This window comes from Anomaloglossus baeobatrachus, chromosome 5 (assembly GCF_048569485.1).
Source record: "Anomaloglossus baeobatrachus isolate aAnoBae1 chromosome 5, aAnoBae1.hap1, whole genome shotgun sequence".
Taxonomy (NCBI): Eukaryota; Metazoa; Chordata; class Amphibia; order Anura; family Aromobatidae; genus Anomaloglossus; species Anomaloglossus baeobatrachus.
Genome location: NC_134357.1, coordinates 463,019,952 through 463,043,141, shown reverse-complemented (window position 1 = coordinate 463,043,141; position 23,190 = coordinate 463,019,952). Strand labels below are relative to the sequence as shown.

At 43.7% G+C, this 23,190-nt stretch overlaps 1 protein-coding gene across 1 annotated transcript in view; it reads right to left on the bottom strand.

Moving 5' to 3' along the window:
• The window catches only part of ZFP64 (ZFP64 zinc finger protein), a 39,261-nt gene extending 19,094 nt beyond the window's left edge, over nucleotides 1-20,167 (bottom strand). Inside the window, exons 1-3 of the mRNA XM_075347845.1 lie at nucleotides 20,030-20,167; nucleotides 10,549-10,782; nucleotides 3,399-3,551 (exon numbers count right to left, since the gene is read on the bottom strand). Coding sequence (XP_075203960.1) covers nucleotides 3,399-3,551; nucleotides 10,549-10,782; nucleotides 20,030-20,093 — 451 coding nt within the window. The 5' untranslated portion in view covers nucleotides 20,094-20,167. The remainder of the gene's footprint in view (nucleotides 1-3,398; nucleotides 3,552-10,548; nucleotides 10,783-20,029) is intronic.
• Between the last annotated feature and the right edge of the window lie 3,023 nt (nucleotides 20,168-23,190).

Below are 23,190 nucleotides of genomic sequence, written 5' to 3'. Positions count from 1 at the left end.
TGTAGTCTCCGTATAAATTCACCTGCTCTGTGATAGTCTCAGTGTTCTGTTTAAAGCAGAGAGAGCATCATGAAGACCAAGGAACACAACAGGCAGGTCCGTGATACTGTTGTGGAGAAGTTTGAAGCTGGATTTGGTTGCAAAAAGATTTCCACAACTTTAAACATCCCAAGAAGCACTGTGCAAGCGATCATATTGAAATGGAAGGAGTATCATACCACTACAAATCTACCAGGACCTGGCCGTCCCTCAAAAATTTTATGTCAAACAAGGAGAAGACTGATCAGAGATGCAGCAAAGAGGCCCAGGATCACTCTGGATGAACTGCAGAGATCTACAGCTGAGGTGGGAGAGTCTGTCCATAGGACAACAATCAGTCGTACACTGCACAAATCTGGCCTTTATGGAAGAGGGGCAAGAAGAAAGCCATTTCTCAAAGATATCCATAAAAAAGTGTTGTTTAAAGTTTGCCACAAGCCACCTGAGAGACACACCAAACATGTGGAAGAAGGTGCTCTGGTCAGATGAAACCAAAATCGAACTTTTTGGGCACAATAACAAACGATATGTTTGGCGTAAAAGCTACACAGCTCATCACCCCAAACACACCACCCCCACTGTCAAACATGGTGGTGGCAGCATCATGGTTTGGGCCTGCTTTGCTTCAGTAGGGATAGGGAAGATGGTTAAAATTGATGGGAAGATGGATGGAGCCAAATACAGAACCATTCTTGAAGAAAACCTGTTGGAGTCTGCAAAAGACCTGAGACTGGGATGGAGATTTGTCTTCCAACAAGACAATGATCCCAAACATAAAGCAAAATCTACAATGGACTGGTTCACAAATAAACATATCCAGGTGTTAGAATGGCCAAGTCAAAGACCAGACCTGAATCCAATCGAGAATATGTGGAAAGAGCTGAAAACTACTGTTCACAAACGCTCTCCATCCAACCTCACTCAGCTCCAGCTGTTTGCAAAGGAGGAATGGGCAAGAATTTCAGTCTCTCGATGTGCAAAACTGATAGAGACATACCCCAAGCGACTGCAGCTGTAATCACAGCAAAAGGTGGCGCTACAAAGTATTAACTTACAGGGGATGAATAATATTGCACGCCCCACTTTTCAGTTTTTTATTTATTACAAAAATTTAAAATAAGCAATAAATTTCATTCAACTTCACAATTGTGTCCCACTTGTTGCTGATTCTTCACCATAAAATTAAAATTTTTTATCTTTATGTTTGAAGCCTGAAATGTGGGGAAAGGTTAAAGAATTCAAGGGGGTCGAAAACTTTCGCAAGGCAGTATACTACGAAAACGTTTTCTGATTCTGAAGATCCTATACTGAACAATATATAAATGTAACACTTTTGTTTTTGCTCCCATTTATCATGAGCTGAACTCAAAGATCTAAGACTTTTTCTATGTATATAAATGGCCTCTTTCTGTCAAATAACATTCACAAATTTGTCTAAGGCCTCTTTCACACGTCCGTGAAAAACCACACACGTTTTGCACAGACATGTAAAAGGTGCGTATTGCCCTCCTGTGCTGTGATTTTGGCACACGAATGCTCGCTGTGTGCTATCCGTGATAGTACACGGAGAACATGAACTTTCTACTCACCTGTCCCTGGCGCTGCTGTCCGTGGTGCTGATGTCTTCTGCTCTGCGGTCTTCGGCCCTGCTGACTCCCCGCTGCTGCCGCTTCTGGTCCTCGGTGCAGTGAATATGCGATGAGAATAATGAGTGGGGGTCGGAAGCAAGTGACAGCAGCGCCGAAGACAGCAGCGCTGGAGAAGGTGAGTGTAGAAATTCATGTTCACAGAAACATGGTTTTCCATGGTACTGGTCACACTGATGTCACACAGATCACATCCATGCGGTCCGTGTGACACCCATGCTGCCAGAGAAAAATGTCTGTGTGGAGCACATGGACACATGTATGCTCCACATGGACACATGGTCCATGTGAAAACACGCACACGTATGCAGACCTATTGATTTTAATGGGTCTACGTGTGTCAGTGCCTCCGGTACGTGTGAAAACGGACCTCACACGTACCGGACACACAAATGTGTGAAGGGGGCCTAAATCTGTGTTAGTGAGCGCTTCTCCTTTGCCGAGATAATCCATCCACCTCACAGGTGCGGCATATCAAGATGCTGATTATACAGCATGATTATTGCACAGGTGTGCCTTAGTCTGGCCAGAATAAAAGGCCACTCTAAAATGTGCTAAAATGTTACTAGTGATTACCCTTTAAGGGTACGTTCACATCTCCATGTTTAGTGCTGGATTTTACTCCATGAAGGGTGAAATCTGCTCTGAAAATCCACAGTATTAATTAACACACAACGGGTTTACAGAGTACTGATCGTTTTATTTGTTATATCAACTTGTGTATCTGATCGGTGGTTGTCCGGGTCCTGAGATCCGCACTGACCACTCCAAAAATCTGATTAGCAGGCAAGAGCACTGAACACTTACATAAAGGGGCACACAGAGCGGTGTATGGGCCTAATATAAAGTATATGATTCTTTGCTCCACTCTGTGAGTTGGATATTTTCTATCAAGCCCATTAACTGCTCTGAGCACATGCTTATGCTCGGCACTTCTGCTGCAGAACGTTTTTGTTTTTTTTTTGTGGGAAACGATCGGTGGGAATTCCAGGACTCAGACAAAGGCTGGATTCACATGATAGTATGTCATCCAATACAAGTGCATTGGATGTATATGCTAATGACCCTCGGCTCACGCTGGCAGCACAGCACAGCGTGATGCAACTGTGATCCGATCCTGCAATCTGATCACAGCTGTGGAACAGAGGGAAGGAGCTGCTGTGGAGGGGGAGGGATTAATCTCTTAATCCCCTCCATTGTCAGCTGATGCGATTATCGCACTGCACTCAGATGTCATCCGAGTGCAGTCCGATGTTCCACTCGCACCCATAGACTTGTATGGGTGCAAGTGATGGGAGACTCGCAGACAATGCTGCGACTTTTCACTCTTCCAGAATATGGATGAGAAAAAAGCTGACCATCTGCTCCCCGTCATTGAATAACATTGGTCCAAGTGTAACGCAAGATTTTCTCGCATTGCACTCGTTCCAGTCATACGCTCATGTGAGTGTGCCCTAACACCCATCTGCTGCACATGTTAGAAAGAGACTAGATATTGCAGGAAAAGAATAAAACGATAGGTAAAATCTGCTCCACATGTTTTCATAGCAGATGTTTTTCACAAAGTGTGGATGAGATTTTGCTGCTACTGTATTACAATGTGGATTTTATGACTGCAGATTCAGACTTCAATTCTACAGCACGTTTGCCATTTCTGATCTATCCTAAGCTAAAAAATAAAAAACCAACCCTCTGAATATTATCCCCCATCACCTGGGTAGTGGCAGCTTTGCTTCTTCTGGGATAAGGAAGCTGACGCTTTTCTGGAGCGACACTTTGCGGCTATGGTGATGTTCTGGGACGGGGGACCTTCGCTCGGCAAAAAGGTTTGATATCCGTGTTCAAAGACAAATTCTGGAGCAGAAACTGAAAAATAAATAAAAATATAAAAGTCACAAGATTTACTGGAACTATCGGCAAACCTCTAGTACATCCGCGCTCCCCCAGATGGTCCCATCTAGTACTGCACCTTCTCAACATTCAACATTTGGGTTCAGTGAGCCCTCAACTTACCCGATTTCTTATAAATGACCCTTAAACAAAATTCCACTAAAAAAACAAACATTTTTCTTCCCTACAAAGTGGCACGGGGCGGCAGCTGTGGGCAAGGTAGTTGTCTGTCACGTCCTGGCAAGTTGGGAGTCCTGGCTGGGTGTAAGGATTTTTGCTATGGAAGTGATACGCCTTTGCAGGTTGCATGATGCCAGCCGTTTCAGCTGGCCAGGACCAGATATTAATGAATTCAATGAGTAAGACCAACAGTCCTTAAATGGGATATCCAGGACTTTAACAAAAAAAAAATTTGCCTAAGCACTAACAGGCAGGTAGTTGCTATCTAACTACCTGTTGTGCCCGGCAACATTCTTTGCTAGCACAGAGCGGTCACAGACCGCCCCCTGCCTGCGATACAGTAGTTTGATCGACAGAGCAGAGAATCCTTTTCCGCTCTGCTTTGTAGGCAAGGTGGGTCAGCAGACGTCGTGCCGATTGATAGCCGTCTCCCCACTTCGTCTACAGGGAAAAGCGAATAAGAAGCTGCTACAGTGTTGGTGCGATGTCAGCTGAATCACCGGCAGGAGCTATCTGTGACCACTCTATGCTGGTGAAGAACGGCGCCAAGCACAATATATACAGTTAGGTCCAGAAATATTTGGACAGTGACACAAGTTTTGTTATTTTAGCTGTTTACAAAAACATGTTCAGAAATACAATTATATATGTAATATGGGCTGAAAGTGCACACTCCCAGCTGCAATATGAGAGTTTTCACATCCAAATCGGAGAAAGGGTTTAGGAATCATAGCTCTGTAATGCATAGCCTCCTCTTTTTCAAGGGACCAAAAGTAATTGGACAAGGGACTCTAACGGCTGCAATTAACTCTGAAGGCGTCTCCCTCGTTAACCTGTAATCAATGAAGTAGTTAAAAGGTCTGGGGTTAATTACAGGTGTGTGGTTTTGCATTTGGAAGCTGTTGCTGTGACCAGACAACATGCGGTCTAAGGAACTCTCAATTGAGGTGAAGCAGAACATCCTGAGGCTGAAAAAAAAGAAAAAATCCATCAGAGAGATAGCAGACATGCTTGGAGTAGCAAAATCAACAGTCGGGTACATTCTGAGAAAAAGGAATTGACTGGTGAGCTTGGGAACTAAACAAGGCCTGGGCGTCAACGGATGACAACAGTGGTGGATGATCGCCGCATACTTTCTTTGGTGAAGAAGAACCCGTTCACAACATCAACTGAAGTCCAGAACACTCTCAGTGAAGTAGGTGTATCTGTCTCTAAGTCAACAGTAAAGAGAAGACTCCATGAAAGTAAACACAAAGGGTTCACATCTAGATGCAAACCATTCATCAATTCCAAAAATAGACAGGCCAGAGTTAAATTTGCTGAAAAACACCTCATGAAGCCAGCTCAGTTCTGGAAAAGTATTCTATGGACAGATGAGACAAAGATCAACCTGTACCAGAATGATGGGAAGAAAAAAGTTTGGAGAAGAAAGGGAACGGCACATGATCCAAGGCACACCACATCCTCTGTAAAACATGGTGGAGGCAACGTGATGGCATGGGCATGCATGGCTTTCAATGGCACTGGGTCACTTGTGTTTATTGATGACATAACAGCAGAAAAGAGTAGCCGGATGAATTCTGAAGTGTACCGGGATATACTTTCAGCCCAGATTCAGCCAAATGCCGCAAAGTTGATCGGACGGCGCTTCATAGTACAGATGGACAATGACCCCAAGCATACAGCCAAAGCTACCCAGGAGTTCATGAGTGCAAAAAAGTGGAACATTCTGCAATGGCCAAGTCAATCACCAGATCTTAACCCAATTGAGTATGCATTTCACTTGCTCAAATCCAGACTTAAGACGGAAAGACCCACAAACAAGCAAGACCTGAAGACTGCGGCTGTAAAGGCCTGGCAAAGCATTAAGAAGGAGGAAACCCAGCGTTTGGTGATGTCCATGGGTTCCAGACTTAAGTCGGTGATTGCCTCCAAAGGATTCGCAACAAAATATTGAAAATAAAAATATTTTGTTTGGGTTTGGTTTATTTGTCCAATTACTTTTGACCTCCTAAAATGTGGAGTGTTTGTAAAGAAATGTGTACAATTCCTACAATTTCTATCAGATATTTTTGTTCAAACCTTCAAATTAAACGTTACAATCTGCACTTGAATTCTGTTGTAGAGGTTTCATTTCAAATCCAATGTGGTGGCATGCAGAGCCCAACACACGAAAATTGTGTCACTGTCCAAATATTTCTGGACCTAACTGTATGTTTGTTTTTTAAAGTCCTAGATACCCTTTAATAAATAGTGCTTTACTCGTCATCAGACACTTGGTGATAACTATATACAACAAATAGCGTGTACATAGCTTCTCATACTTTTCCTCTTCTTTAACACAGAGCATCTCTACACATAGTTTCATTACTTCTTCAACTTCTCTTACTCCTGACTCCACTAGTCTCAATTCCTTCACATCAACCCAGCTCAGCACTACAGTCTTGTTAGTGAGAGTCATCTTCTCCATCCGCGGTTCCACATCTTACACTCCTTAGAAGAGTTTTCTTTGCCAATATGGCCGACACTTAGCTTCTAGCTTGTGGACGCTTATGGAACACCTGCCGGGGGCACTCACTTCGTCTCACTTTCTTTGTATTGTCATGGCCTGTTACCTCTCTGAGTTGTAAACTTGGGGCCAACGCTGGGCGTCCTATCCCAGGACCCATCTCCAGTCAATCACTCTGTACTTTGGTCAATTCGCTCACTTGGTACTCCGAATCACGCTATCCACTTCCTCGGTCTCCACTCACACTAGGGACACCCACGTCATGTGGCTCTACCCAATAGTCCAACCTTTGGTCAATCACTACTGCCCTATCCAACCTCCTGACAGTAAATAGTCACTGACCCTTCACTCTAGCCCTTCCAAACCCTAGGCTGGTCCTAACCATTAAAGGGGGATTTACACGCTACGATATCAGTGCCGATATCGCTAGCGTGCGTACCCACTCCCATCGTTTGTGTGACACGGGCATATCGCTGCCCGTTGCGAACAAAATCGCACACCCCGTCACACGCACTTACCTTCCCTGCGACGTTGCTCTGGCCGGCGATCCGCCTCCTTTCTAAGGGGGCAGGTCGTGCGGCATCTACTGCGGCAGCGACTTTCACACGGCAAGCGTCCAATAGAAGCAGAGGGGAGGAGATGAGCGGGACGTAACATCCCGCCCACCTCCTTCCTTCCGCATAGCCGGTGGAGGCAGGTAAGGAGATGTTCCTCGCTCCTGTGGTGTCACACACAGCGATGTGTGCTGCCGCAGGAACGAGGAACAACATCGCTAATGAGAGGTAAACGATTTTTTTGTTTTAGGACGATCTCTCCGCGGCAAACGATTTTGGCCGCTTTTGCAATCGTTTTAGGTTGTACAAAAGTGTCACACGCTGCGATATCGTTAATGACGCCGGATGTGCGTCACTAACGACGTGACCCCGACGATAAAACATTAATGATAACGTAGCGTGTAAAGCCCCCTTAACTCCATTTTACCCTGTTGTCAAGCAAAACACATTTAGGCTGTGTGCACACGATGCGTTTTTTACCGCGGAAACGCTGCGTTTTGAACCGCAGCGTTTCAGTGGCAAATTGCATGCGTTCAGCTTTCCCAGCAAAGTGTATGGGAAAGCTGAAAAATCAGTGCACATGCTGCGTTTCTTTCCGCAGCGTTTTGGATGCCAAAAATCGGTGCGGAAAGAAAAGCAGCATGTCACTTCTTTTGTGCGTTGTGGCTGCGTTCTCTCCCCCATTGAAATCAATGATGTGGGGTCAGAACGCAGCCACAACGCATGGACCTGCTTTTTTGTTGCGGTCCGCGGCCTTTGTCGGCACGCCAGAACGCAGGCATTTACCTGGAAGTGAGGTCAAGAGGCTTCCTGTTGACCTCACTTCCTGGCAAAGCCCCCGGTGTCGCCAAAGTGCCCGCCCCGACCCCCGACCCCCCTCCCGAAAATCCAACATGGCCGCGCGCACAGTAGCGCACCGGCCGCCCTGCTCCTATGATTTCTGTCGCATGTGCAATAACACATGCGACAGAAAACTGTTCCCCAGGCCCTGCCCGTTCACCCCCTATTCCCCCCGGTGTCATACATACCTGTTCGGTCGCAGCGCTGATCCCCTGCGGCCCCCTCCTCCTTCACAGTGCACGCTGGCCGGTCACATGAGCAGAGCAGCTGACAGCCAGCACAGTGTTCAGTGTGAGCTGTGCTGGCTGCTCGCACTCTGCAGCTGTGACCCGGGGAGAGTGGGTGCAGATTTTTGCACCCACTCTCCTCAAATGGAGGGTCTGCCCTCCTAGAAAATGGGGGATACGTTTCCTGAACGTGCCCCCATATTCTAGAAGGTCCAGAGGCGACGTGGGACATCCATATGGATTTCTGCGGACCCATTTTTTTTTATTAAATTGGAGAACAAGGGAATGATTTGGGGAGTGTTTTTTCTAATAAAACATTTTTTGTTGTCTTTTTTTGCTTTTGTTTACTGTCAATTAGTTATGTCGGGTGTCTGATAGACGCCGTGACATCACTAATTGCTGGGCTTGATGCCAGGTGACATTACACATCTGGTATCAACCCCATTTATTACCCCGTTAGCCAACGCACCAGGGCGCGGGATGAGTTGGGGCGAAGCGCCAGGATTGGCGCATCTAATGGATGCGCCACTTCTGGGGCGGCTGCGGCCTGCTATTTTTAGGCTGGGAAGAGTCCAATAACCATGGCTCTTCCCACCCTGAGAATACCAGACCCCAGCTGTCAGCTTCACCTTGGCTGGTGATCTAATTTGGGGGGACCCCACGTTATTTTTTTTTTATTCTTTATTTATAAATAAAAAAAAAAACATGGGGAGCCCTCCAAATTGATCACCAGCCAAGATGAAGCTGCCAGCTGTGGTTTGCAGGCTACAGCTGTCTGCTTTACCCTGACTGGTTATCAAAAATAGGGGGGACCCCACGCCATTTTTTTCATTTTTTTTTTTTTTTTTTTTTATTGGATAAATACTAAGCTAGGCACCCTTTAGTGCCACATGAAAGGTACTAAAGGTGCCAGCTTATAATATGCAGGCGGGGGTAGGACGTTCTATATATTTGACATCCCTTCATCCATTGACGCTTTTTAGGCTGTGTGTCCACAATCAGGGTTTGCAGCGTTATGGGCGCTGAGTGTTTTCCCTGCGTCCATAACGCTGCGTTGTGCAGTAGAAGCACAGTGGAAGGATTTTTGGAGATCCCATGCCCACTGTGCTTCTTTTCTCCGCAGCATAAACTGACCGGTAGCGTGGCTTCCCGAGCCTCAGCATGTCAATTTATGCTGCGGAGACGAGAGTGTTCTCTGCAGGTAGCATAGAGCTCCACAGCAGCCTGAACCCAAATCGTGGGCATGGGCAGCTGCAGGAAGGCTGGCACTGTGTACTAGACGCCGTGTCGCTGGATCATGGCCACATAGCCTTAGGCCCCTTTCACACGTCAGTGATTCTGGGACGTTTGTGCTTTTTTTTAAACGTACCAGAATCACTGACATACGCAGACCCATTATAATGAATGGGTCTGCTCACACATCAGTGATTTTTCACTGCACGTGTCTCCATGCGGCGTACCCGCGTGTGCGTGATTGCCGCACGGAGACATGTCCATTTTTTTCTGGCATCACTGATGTCCCACGGACCACGCAGTGGTGTGATCCGTGAAACACGTGCCAGAAAAAAACGTGCTTTTAAAATAAAAAACATTTTAACTCACCCGGCTCCAGCGATGTCCTCTGCAGCCCGTCCTCCCTGTTCCTTCTGTGCCGGCTCATTATTGTCGCGCATATTCATGATGCACGACACAGCCGACCCGGAAGCAGCTGCTGCGGGGGTCACCGCCGGCCGGATGCTGCACCGCGGGAGCGATCAGCACCATGGAGAGCGGGAGCGGGTGCAGGTGAGTTAATCTCTAAGTGCAATCACGGGCCACGGAGAACGGAGCCCGGATTGCACTTAGACAACCCACGTGTGCCGTGATTCACGGCACACGGAGGGACATGTGCGTGTTTTACACGCCAGTGAAAAACGTCAGTGTTTTTCACTGACATGTGAAGCGGGCCTAAAAGTGAGAATATTGTTGCTAGAGCAACATTTTGGGTGAAGTAGCTGTGGATTCAAAATGCTTAATATACTCCTGAATAAAATCCTTGATGGGTGCAGATTCCAAAATGGGGTCACTTGTGGGGGTTTTCTGACGTATAGGTACCTAAGGGGCTTGGTGCGCGAAGTTTATTTCAACTTTTCCAAAATTCAAATGGTGCTCCTTCCATTCCAAGCCCTCCCATTTATCCAAACAGAATGTGGAGAAGGAAATGACATCACAGGTTTTTTTTTCCAAAGGTCTGTGTTCAACCAACTTTATTATCACTGACAAGTCTTAAAAAACGCACCTAAAAAAACGCATGAAAAACGCATGAAAAACGCATGAAAAACGCATGAAAAACGCATGCGTTTTCGATGCGTTGTTTCTCAAAAAGCATTGTTTACAATTCTCCCCTCTGCCAGAGGGTGCGTTTTTTTCCGCGCGGATAAAAAAGCAACGTGTGCACATACCCTTAAACATTACTAACGCATGTCATGGTTCACTTTACAATAACAACATCACCAGTGTCCTCAAGGGAAAATGTGGGCAGTATGTCCATATTCGCACAAGTAGAACGTATCGAAACAATCGTGTAATGGGAATGACAAAGATTCTGTGGTGAAACGGACCTCAATCTTGCATTCCCCCCTCCTTATTATCAGAGAATCCCATCTTTGGGTGGGTTGGCTTACCAGTGATAGTCTGTGTCTCTGAGGTGATGGTCCGTGCCGCTGTCTGAGATGGATTTACTGTTTCCGCCGATACAAACTGTACAGTGCTCGCTCCTCCCGTGGTGGCGCTGGTAAGGTGGCAGCCACTTTGCTTGTGTGCCACAAAAGCATCCAAATTATTGAATTGGGTCTTGCAGAGGCCACAGATGTGTATGTCAGCCATGAGTTCCACCAGCACTGTGGCACCTCCTGAAACTGGATATGATAGAAAAGCCATTACTACATCTACTAATCAGACATGACCTGACTGCTGGTGGTAAAGTCTAGAATCTTATTATTGCGTAATACATTCAGTAAGGGATTGTTCACACGTTGCCTTTTTAACAGGGAAAAACACAGCATTTTTACAGAACTAGCAAAGTGAATGAGTTTTCTAAATCTCATGCACACATTACTTATTTTTTTCATTGACGATTTGAACCATTAAATCCTTTTTTTTTTTCCCAAATCTGCATTATGTCAGTTATTTCAGCATTTTTCACCCATTCAAATGAATGGGGAAAAAAAATAGAAATTCATAAAAAATACTCAATATTACATTTTGTCTCTCCAGCCAAGACACTGATGTTTGGCGCAGAAAACTCTGCTGGAAATACTCAATGTGTGGACATAGGCCAATATGTTATTATAGGACTGTACTGACCAGTAAAATCTCCTGCACCACTCACTTGCCCCTTTAGTAGCCACAATGACAGTTCAGGGAATATGTGGAGCCAGAAATCCGGCATAGGATCCCCACCTCCAATGGAAGCCTATGCCTAGGTCTTTCTAGATGCTGCTGGCCGATTATCACCTGAGTAAAACTTCATAATTGTTCCTGATCTTTGCTGTGTGATCATCCTGTCAATTGGCCAAAAATATGCAAATGCTCCATTCTTCGCTCATATTTTATATGGCCTGTCATTCTTTAGCACATCTAAACTGGTATGGTGTAGTGAGAATATAGAAATCAATATTTTTGATCGCACCATTTACTTATGCATAAAACGGCTGAATATAAAGTGCCTTACAAAAGTATTCAGCCCCCTTTAAATTTTTCAACCTTTTCCCACATTTCAGGCTTCAAACATAAAAATACAAATTTTAATATTGTGGTGAAGAATCAACAAGTGGGACCCAATTGTGAAGTTGAACGAAATTTATTGCTTATTTTAAACTTTAAAAAAAAATAAATAACTGAAAAGTGGGGTGTGCAATATTATTCATTCCCTTTACTTTCAGTGCAGCAAACTCGCTCCAGAAGTTCATTGAGGATGTCTGAATGATCCAATGTTGTCCTAAATGACTGATGATGATAAATATAAGCCACCTGTGCGTAATCAAGTCTCCGTATAAATGCACCTGCTCTGTGATAGCCTCAGTGTTCTGTTTAAAGCACAGAGAGCATCATGAAGACCAAGGAACACAACAGGCAGGTCCATGATACTGTTGTGGAAAGGTTTAAAGCCAGATTTGGTTACAAAAAGCTTTCCACAACTTTACACATTCCAAGAAGCACTGTGCAAGCGATCATATTGAAATGGAAGGAGTATCATACCACTGCAAATCTACCAAGACTTGGACATCCCTCAAAACTTTCATCTCAAACAAGGAGAAGACTGATCAGAGATGCAGCCAAGAGACCCAGGATCACTCTAGATGAACTGCAGAGATCTACAGCTGAGGTGGGAGAGTCTGTCCATAGGACAACAATCAGTCGTACACTGCACAAATCTGCCTTTATGGAAGAGTGGCAAGAAGAAAGCCATTTCTCAAAGATATCCATGAAAAGTGTCGTTTAAAGTTTGCCACAAGCCACCTGGGAGACACACCAAACATGTGGAAGAAGGTGCTCTGGTCAGATGAAACCAAAATCGAACTTTTTGGGCATAATGCCAAACGATATCTTTAGTGTAAAATCAACACAGCTCATCACCCTTTAACACACCATCCCCATTGTCAAACCTGGTGGTGGCATGGTTTGGGCCTGCTTTTCTTCAGCAGGGACAGGGAAGATGATTAAAATTGATGGAAAGATGAATGGAGCCAAATACAGGACCAATCTTGAAGAAAACCTGTTGGAGTCTGCAAAAGACCTGAGACTGGGACGGAGATTTGTCTTCCAACAAGACAATGACCCCAAACATAAAGCAAAATCTACAATGGAATGGTTCACAAATAAACGTATCCAGGTGTTAGAATGGCAAAGTCAAAGACCAGACCTGAACCCAATCATGAATCTGTGGAAAGGGCTGAAAACTGCTGTTCACAAACACTCTCCATCCAACCTCACTCAGCTCCAGCTGTTTGCAAAGGAAGAATGGGCAAGAATTTCAGTCTCTCGATGTGCAAAACTGATAGAGACATACCCCAAGTGACCTGCAGCTGTAATTGCAGCAAAAGGTGGCGCTACAAAGTATTAACTTAAAGGGGACAAATAATATTGCACGCCCCAATTTTCAGTTTATTATTTTTTATAAAACTTTAAAATAATCAATACAGTTTGTTCAACTTCACAATTGTGTCCCACTTGTTGTTGATTCTTCACCATAAAATTTACATTTTACCTTTATGTTTGAAGCCTGAAATGTGGGAAAAGGTTGAAAAATTCAAAGGGGCCGAATACATTCGCAAGGCACTGTAAATGGAAGCATAAGGCTATGTGCCCACGCTACAGGATTTATCGCGGATTTGACGCGGATTTTGACGCGGATTAAGGCTATGTGTCCACAGTAAAAGGTCCCTGCGGATTTTTTTGCCTGAAAATCCGCAACTTTCGCGGCAAATCCGCACCCGCGGATTTGCCGCGGATTTACCGCGGATTTACCGCGGATTTGCCGCGGATTTTGATGCGGATTTTATTTTTTTTTTTTTCCCCATTCAAAACAGAAAATCCGCACCAAATCCGCACCAAACAATTGACATGCTGCAGTTTGTTCCGCATCAAAATCCGCGGCAAAATCCGCAGCGGAAAAATCCGCAGCATGGGCACAGCATTTCCAAAATGCCATTGAAATGGCTGGGGAGTAGCTGTGCTGCAGATTTTCGGCAAATCCGCGCTAAATCCGCGTCAAAATCCGCGTCAAATCCGCGATAAATCCTGTAGCGTGGGCACATAGCCTTAGCGCGGATTTGCCGAAAATCTGCAGCACAGCTACTCCCCAGCCATTTCAATGGCATTTTGGAAATGCTGTGCCCATGCTGCGGATTTTTCCGCTGCGGATTTTGCCGCGGATTTTGATGCGGAACAAACTGCAGCATGTCAATTGTTTGGTGCGGATTTGGTGCGGATTTTCTGTTTTGAATGGGGAAAAAAAAAAAAATAAAATCCGCATCAAAATCCGCGGCAAATCCGCGGTAAATCCGCGGTAAATCCGCGGCAAATCCGCGGGTGCGGATTTGCCGCGAAAGTTGCGGATTTTCAGGCAAAAAAATCCGCAGGGACCTTTTACTGTGGACACATAGCCTAAGGCTGTGTGCACCCGTTGCAGATTTGTTGCGTTTTTTTTCTGTTTTTTTTATGTGCAGATTTGTCGCAAAACCTGAAGGGTTTCAGCAAATGCAAAGTGAATGAGAATTCTGAAGTCTCATGCACATGTTGAGTATTTTCTCCTTGCAGATTTGGTGCAGATTTAAATCTGCAGCATGTTTATTCTTTCAGTGTTTTTAATGCAGATTTCACCCATACTAATGAATAGGAGAAATCTGTATCAAAAACGCAAGGTAAAAATGTATCAAAAACGCATGGTTTATGCTGCTGCTGCTTATTCCTGCCAAGAGATGCAGAAATTTCTACACCAAGTACATTCACATACCCTAATGAGCACAGACTGACAGGCTATACTGTGCATCTTCTAGTCACCTGACCGCTGCAGCTAATCACAAGCTGCAGCGGTCTTCAGACTTCTGAATGGAGCAAATATTGATTGCAGACCTGGCGCAGACCTCCAGAGCAGCCCACTCTAAGGTTAGTATGTCTCCAGGCCTGAACTTTTTCTTTATTGGACAACCCTTTAATGGCCTTTATGGTCAGATTATCTGCCTGTGTCATGGGGTTTGTAAGGCCAGATAGATATTACATTGCCAAGTCAGATGCAACTATTGGCAAACCTAGTGTGTGGTAACAATGTGTCTCATCAGTAAGATGCTGGGGGACAAAGCTTTATAAGGGGACATACACATATTTTGGGGGCTGGTAAACCATCTCATGTATATGGGGGCATACTGACAGCATATGTTGGGAAACAGAAGATCACTCATCATCAGAAATGGCTTATCTTCCTTTCCTTATTAATTCAATATGGCTGCTTAGTGAGCGAAGCATGCACATGTATGGAAAGCCGCCATCTAATGTGCGTGGTCCACTTATAGGGGTATTAACATTTTATTTATTTGTGACAATATGTTTAATACAATTGGATCCCAGCTCTGAGATCAGCTTCTATCTGCAAAATGGAGGCACCCCGACCCCTATACTACTCGGTGATTCAGCTGCCATAAGTGGAAACGTGAATCTCTCTCCTTTCACTTCTATAGAAGCTTTGAAATCAGGTGACGACACCTATACCCATCAGAAATGTTCCCTTTGGATAAGCCAAAAATGTCTAAGATGATAACTTCTCTCATAAATGGTATTTAACTGGAGATTACTTCTGTGTTTTGTCAGGGCAGATCATGATGTAAAAGGCAGAACAAAGAAAGGGTTAAACAACACCATGTTGCCACAAAATCCAGTCCAAATCTTGTTAAAAGGAGTGATTAAAGAGGACCAACCACCAGGATTTTGCTATATGAAGTAAAGGCAGTGCCATACTGGCACTAGGATGCTGATTGCAGACATACCTGTTGTAGAAAGATCGGATGCTTGGTTGCTGAAATATCTGTAATCAAAGGCCTTTGTGGGTCAGGTCCTCGCTGTAAAGTCCTCCTCCAGTGTCCTCTATGACGTGCCCCCTTTTCTTTACTGGAATATAACACCAGTTGTTGGCGGTGTCTGCGCATTGACACACTTAAACCTGCTTTACACCTTACGATATCACATACGATATCATATGCGATCGTACCCACCCCCATCGTATGTGCGGCACGTTCAATTTGTTGACCGTGTTGCACAAACGATTATTTCCCATCACACGTACTTACCTTCCATACAACCTCGATGTGGGCGGCGAACGTCCACTTCCTGGAGTGGGAGGGACGTTCGGCGTCACAGCGACGTCACGCGGCAGCCGGCCAATAGAAGCAGAGGGGCAGAGATGAGCGGGACGTAAACATCCCGCCCACCTCCTTCCTTCCGCATTGCCCGCCGCGGGAGCCGCGGGAGGCAAGTAAGATCTGTTCATCGTTCCCGGGGTGTCACACACTGCGATGTGTGCTACCTCGGGAACATTGAACAACCCGACGTGCAGTTTTAAGGAAATGAACGACGTGTATGCAATGAACGGTTTTACGCTCAATCACAAATCGCACGTAGCTGTCACACGCTACAACACCACTAACGATGCCGGATGTCCGTCACTTACGGCGTGACCCCATCGTAAGATTTGTTGTAGCGTGTAAAGCCCACTTAATTCTGCCTTCATTAAAATGGCGTCGGAGTTCACGCATGTGAGTACCGTGATCTCAAGAGCCATTTTTATTGAAGACACTGCAGTAAAGACTATACCTCTTATAGTATTCACTGCAGTATCTTCAATAAATGGTGGTCACGGTTTGTGCATGCGCAGACTCCAGCGCCATTTTACTGTGTCAATGCGCATGGGCCGCCAACAACTGCAATGGCAGCGCGATATTCAAATAAAGAAAAGGGGGCACGTCATAGAGGACACTGGAATAGGACTTTAATAGGACCGACCCCAAAGACCGCCCCCATTGCACCTGTTAATCAAAGTGCACTGCATTTATACAACTTTGATGAAGATATTTCAGCAACCAAGCATCCGATCTTTCTACAACAGGTATGCCTGGATTCAGCATCTTAGTGCCTGTATGGCACTGCCTTTACTTCATATAGCAAAATCCTGGTGGTTGGTTCCCTTTAAAGACAATTTAAAGCGATGTAATCAGGCCTCAGTTTGTGCAGTCTATTAAACAGGATTACTGATTATTTAATTTGTGCCTTTTTTAAAGTAAATTTTCTTTGTTTTGTCTGTTTTTTTTGTTCAGCATTATGGTGGTGGATTTTCATTAGCCAGATGTTTTAGCCTAATTCATCATTTGCAACTTTCCAAAACATCGTACAGTTTTTGGGCCATTGAAAACTCCACTATCCAGTACCAAAGTGGAGAACATAAGCCCCGATCCATCAACTGCATTTTGTTTTAAGTCACTTTTATTTTTTGTCTTATTGCATAAACTTTTGTCTAAACTATGTAGGATATTACAAAAAGATCTGGATAAGATGTCAGAATGGGCAGATACTTGGCAAATGAGATTTAATGTTGATAAATTTAGAGTAATGCACCTAGGATGGAGTAATCCTATAGCTGCATATACATTAAATGGAAGTAAACTCGGGACTACAGAACAGGAGAAGGACTTGGGTATTCTCATTACAAATAAGCTGAGCAGCAGCACTCAATGTCAGGAAGCAGCTGCAAAAGCAAACAAGATTCTAGGGTGTATAAAAAGAGAGATTAGATCCCGTGATCCCAACGTATTATTACCCCTCTATAAATCACTTGTAAGGCCACATCTGGAATATGGGATCTAGTTTTGGGCTCCACATTTTAAAAAGGACATTCTGAAGTAAAAGGGGGCTTTACACGCTACGATATCGTTAATGTTTTATTGTCGGGGTCACATTGTTAGTGACGCACATCCGGCGTCATTAACAATATCGCAGCGTGTGACACTGACCAGCAACATTAGGCGACCTCAAAAATGGTGAAAATCGTTCACCATGGAGAGGTCGTCCCAAACTCAAAAATCGGTAAGGGTTGTTTAGCGTTGTGGTTCATCGCTCCTGTGGCAGCACACATCGCTATGTGTGACACCGCATGAGCGAGGAACATCTCCTTACCTGCCGCCGGCCCCAATGCGGAAGAGGTGGGCGGGATGTTTACATCACGCTCAGCTCCGCCCCTCCGCTTTGATTGGCCGGCCACTGTGTGACGTTGCGGTGACGTCGCTGTGATGCCGAATGTCCCTCCCCCTTGAAGGAGGGATTGTTCGGCAGTCACAGCGACGCCGCCGACCAGGTAAGTATGTGTGACGCTGCGTAGCGATAATGTTCGCTACGGCAGCGATCACAAACAATCGCATGAGCGACGGGGGCGGGTACTTACACGGTCGCTATCGCTACAAATTGCTAGCGATATCGCTACCGTGTAAAGCCCCCTTTAGAGTCAGTTCAAGGGCGGGCAACTAGACTACTACAAGAAATGGAAGGCCTCCCATATAATGAGAGGCTAGAAAAGTTGGGTTTGTAAAGCTTAGAAAAAAAAAGACGTCTCAAGGAGATCTCATTTATATGTATAAATACATGTGTGGTCAATATAAAGGACTGGCACATGACTTATTCCTTCCAAAGACAATACAAAAGACCAGGAGGCACTCACTGTGGGTGGAAGAAAAGCGATTCCGGCTGAATAGGAAAGGGTTCTTTACAGTTAGAGCAGTCAGACTGTGGAATGCCCTACCGCAAGATGTAGTAATGGCAGATACTATAACAGAAATGCTGATTTTTGTTGATTACAGATGATTTTGTGTCAAAAAATGTATAATTGGTGAAGAAAGGTTGAACTAAATGGACCTAGCTCTATGTAAGGATGCACTCATTGCTGTTTTTCGGCACCAAATTCTACAAAATGGTGCACATGAATTTTGCACAAAGTAAAAACAATGAGTTTGTCTATTTAACCTTTTTGTGACTTTTTTTGCACAAAAAGTCACAAATAGTTGCAATAATTGTTATTATATTGGAGAAGACAGGGGGACGATTAGAGAAAATAAGCACAGAAAAATGTGGGACTTTTTAAAAAATAAAAATAAAAAAAGTAGCAAATGATGAAATAGGTGAAAATATCTGTAAAGACTATTCCTTGCCCTCAATGTCAAACTAATAAAAAAATAATAATATATATAATAAAAAATATATATATAATAATAAAAAAATAAAAAATAATATACATATAATAATAAAAAAATAAAGGAAAACACATTAAAAACTGACAAAAAAAAAGTAGCAAATGATGAAATAGGTGAAAAGATCTGTAAAGACTATTCCTCGCCCACAATGTCAAACTAATAACAAAATAAAAAAAATAATAATATATATAATAAAAAAATAAAAAATATATGTATAAATAATAAAAAAATAAAAAATAATATATATAATAATAAAAAAAATAAAGGAAAACACATTAAAAACGGACAAACACAAAAAAAGTAGCAAATGATGAAATAGGTGAAAAGATCTGTAAAGACTATTCCTCGCCCACAATGTCAAACTAATAACAAAATAAAAAAAATAATAATATATATAATAAAAAAATAAAAAATATATATATAAATAATAAAAAAATAAAAAATAATATATATAATAATAAAAAAAATAAAGGAAAACACATTAAAAACGGACAAACACAAAAAAAGTAGCAAATGATGAAATAGGTGAAAAGATCTGTAAAGACTATTCCTCGCCCTCAATGTCAAACTAATAAAAAAAATTAAAAAATACTACATATAATAAAAAAATAAAAATATATAAAAAAATAAAAAATTATATAATAAAAAAATATTTTATATATAATAAAAAAATAAAATATATATATATAATAAAAAAAAGGAAAACACATTAAAAACTGACAAACACAAATGGAAAAATGAATGTGATACGTAAAACAAAAAAAAAAAAAATAGACAATAAAAGTGAAAAAATAAATATGAATCGTCCTCAAATCTAATTTTATTTTTGCACAATTGAAGGCGAAAACAGGATTTTTTTAAGGATCACGCAACATTTTTGCTCTAAGAAAAATAAGGGGAAAAAAGGGTAAAAACACATTTGCGTCTTGTTTATCTTTTGCAAAATGGGCAACTTTTAATGCTAAAAAATTGCAAAAAGACTTGGTGCAAAATGTATGGATCGTGTGCGCTGTTTTGAGGAATTTGGAGCAAAAAAAAAAAAAAATGACAATAAAAACAAGAAAAAAAAGGAAGTGACTTAGGAAAACAAAGTACAAATGATGACTCTGCTTTTATTATCGGACAGAACCGATGACATATTAGGAAATCCACAGCTAAACTTCAGTCAGACGCACACACACTGTATCTGGCCCATATCCTCCCCCATATCCTCCCCCCATATCCTCCCCCCACTGCACCCTGGGAGCTGCCTGGGTACATTGTATCAGTCTGGAGCATTTCTTCCTTATAACTGCAGCCATGTTCCAGGGTTACCCACTTAACACTTTGTGCCCCGAGAGGCGCCCTGGAACCTGCACGCTCACCCACTACTCACACTGCACAGTGGGAAATCCCTCGGCGGCTGCGCTGGGGTTCATGGCCGCCCCAGGGGGTATCATAGGGGGGCGTCAGGGGGCTATAGAGCCGCACATAGCTGTTATTAATGCTACATGCTAGATCCTACAGCGTGAAGGACCTGCGATGATGTAGGATCATGTGATCTGTCACATGGGTGGGAGGGCTCGGGCTGCTGCTGATACACGTGTTTGTGCGGTGTGAGGGGATTTTGCTGTAGTTTATGAGGAGGATTTTGGAAAGTTTTCTTTCAGTTTCTGTTCCAAAAACAATACAAAAAAACAAACAAACCAGTGTGAACACTGGCCAATACTTGTGTGTAACAGCGGCCTGTGAGACTGCATACAGCACAGCTGTGCTTGTATACGAGGGACTGGCAGGGTCGGCCTGGGGGCCACGGCAGGAGACGACTCTAGGGGCCACAATACAGCTATCTGTAAACACTGTTAGCTGCTATACCCGTCATAGTGGAGCATTGTGTGCACTGAGCGTTTTTTGCGCCGTTTTTCTGTGCATTTTTGTGCGTTTTTGGCCTTAAAACTGCATGACTTGCTTCCCCAGCAAAGGCTATGAGTTTTCATTTTTTGCTGTCCGCACACAACTTTTTTTTTTTTTTTGCTGCGTTTTTTAGCTAAAAACAAAAATGGACATGTCAATTCTTTTTTGTGTTTTAATAGGCCATGTGCTCACTAGAAAGTTCCTTTTTCTTTAGAAAAAAACGGACGCTCTTAAAGAATCCCGCACCCGCGGTAAAAAAAAACGCACTAAAACCGCAACGAAATCCACATGTTTTACCACGGTTTGCCGCGGATTTTGCTGTGGATTTGCCGCAGATTTACCTCGGATTTTCCGCAAGTTGGTTCCCGCGGATTTTTACCATTATCTATGGGAAAAACTGCAGGTACCTGCAGAAAAGAAGTGACATACTCATTAATTCCGCAGCGGAAAATCCACGAGTAAATCCGCGGGTATAAAAAAACGCAGTGTGCGCACAGCATTTTTTAAAACCCATAGGATTTGCTGGGGAATGACTGCAGCAATGTTAGACACATTTTCTGCAGCAATTCCGTGGCAAAATCCGCGGTAAATCCGCAACGTGCGCACATAGTCTTAGGCCCTGTGTACACACTGTGTTTTTACCCTCGTTTTTGCTGCAGAAATTTCTTGAGAAAATGGTTGTAACCTTTCTGCAGACATTCCCCAGCAAAACCTATGGAAATTAAAATAGCTGTGCCCACACTGCGTTTTTTTCTCAAGAACATTCTTTCTGCAGAATTTCTTGAGAAAAAGAATGAGCATGTCACTTTTTTCTGCAGGTACCTGCATTTTTTGCCACAGATAATGATATAAAACCGCAGGGACCAACATGCGGAAAAAACGCACCAAAAATGTATCAAAACGCGATAAAAACACATGCGTTATTGGTGCGTTTTTTTAACGCAAGTGCTCTAATCTTTCAGACTCTCAAGAAATTTCTTGAGAAAAATCCTTTTTCTAACTGTGTTTTTCACCCATGCAATGCATTGGAAAAACGCAGTGATGAAAAACGCAGCCAAAAACGCACCGAAACGTGGTAAAAAACGCATGTGTTTTTTCCCGCTGCATTTTTGATGCTGGTGCGTTTTTGCGGACAAAAACGCACAAAAACGCAGCGTCAAAACAACGCTGTGTGCACACATAACATTAGGCTATGTTCACACTGCATCTTTTCTAACCACAAAGATGCAACGTTTTTGGCACCAAAAAACGCACCAGCTGCAAAAACGCATGCGGTTTTACCGCATTTTTCCCAATGCATTTTTTACGGCAAATCTATTGACTAGAAGGGCTCAAAAACGCTGGAAAAACGCAAATAGAATTGACATGCTGCATCTTCAAAAACACAGCCAAAAGAAGATGGCCAATGTGGACAGCAAAATAGAAATCCCATAGAGTTTGCTGAGAGAAGGAAATGCATGCATTTAGGTGCAGCTTTGCAACCTAAAAAATGCACCAAAAATGCAGTTAAAGATGCAGCGTGTGAACATAACCTAAAACACAGGCAGCTCCTGCACATCTACTGTGCTGACAATAAGGCTATGTGCCCACGCTGCGGATTTACCGCGGATTTTGCCGCGGATTTGCCGAAAATCTGCAGCAGCGGCACTTCCAAGCCATTCCAATGGCATTTTGGAAATGCTGTGCCCATGCTGCGGATTTTTCCGCGGCGGATTTGCCGCGGATTTTGATCCGGAAAAATCTGCAGCATGTCAATTATTGTTGCGGATTTTGTTGCAGATTTTTCCCATGCAAGTCAATGCAAGGTGTAAAATCCGCAAGAAATCCGCAGGTTTGTTCCCACAGGCTCTTTTTCCTGCGGATTTGGTGCGGATCTCGCAAACAAATCCGCAGGAAGTGATGTAGGATAGTTCAGGAAGAGGAAGTTTCACCATTTTGTAGTGTAGAGTAGTGGCAGTGTAGTCGTGTTGTGTCCGGACTCTGGATTGGCAGCTAAAAGCAGCTAGTTACAGGCTGCTTGCTTTTAGCTGGCAAAACAGGATCCCAGCTCTTTTTTCACAATTCTTTTTAAAAAAAAAAAAAATGTGCTCCGCTGTATTTTCACTGTCCAGCCCGATGCAAGCAAGCAACTGAGGGCTATGCTTCTCAGCGGGATAAGGCTAAAGCATTCTCTGCCCCTCCCGCTGAGAAAAACAGTCCTCAGCTGCCCCTGAAAATGGCGGCTCCATTGTGAAGCGCCATTCTCAGGTGCTGTACCGAGGCTCATCCAGCTGCCCTGATGCATTTGGCTGGCTGGGTAATATAACGGGGTTACTGCCAGTTTTCTGCAAACTGGCACTAAGCCCGAGGTTCATAATGTCATGCCTGTGTAGACACGGCCATTATGAACCTCCGTTTGGTAATAAAGAAAAGAAAACACTTTTTTAAAAATTTTATTTGAAAGAAAAACACACATACATCCCTGATTCCCATCTTTATTACTCCCTGAATCCCCCGACGATAATCCATGACAGCTCCGATGTGCACCCGGCTGACCCGGGCACTGACGTCAGCCGGTGACAGCAGCCGTCAGTGTATTATTAAATGCTGCACAGCTCTCTTCCGTCTGCTGGGACCGGCTGACGTCCGTGCCCGGGTCACATG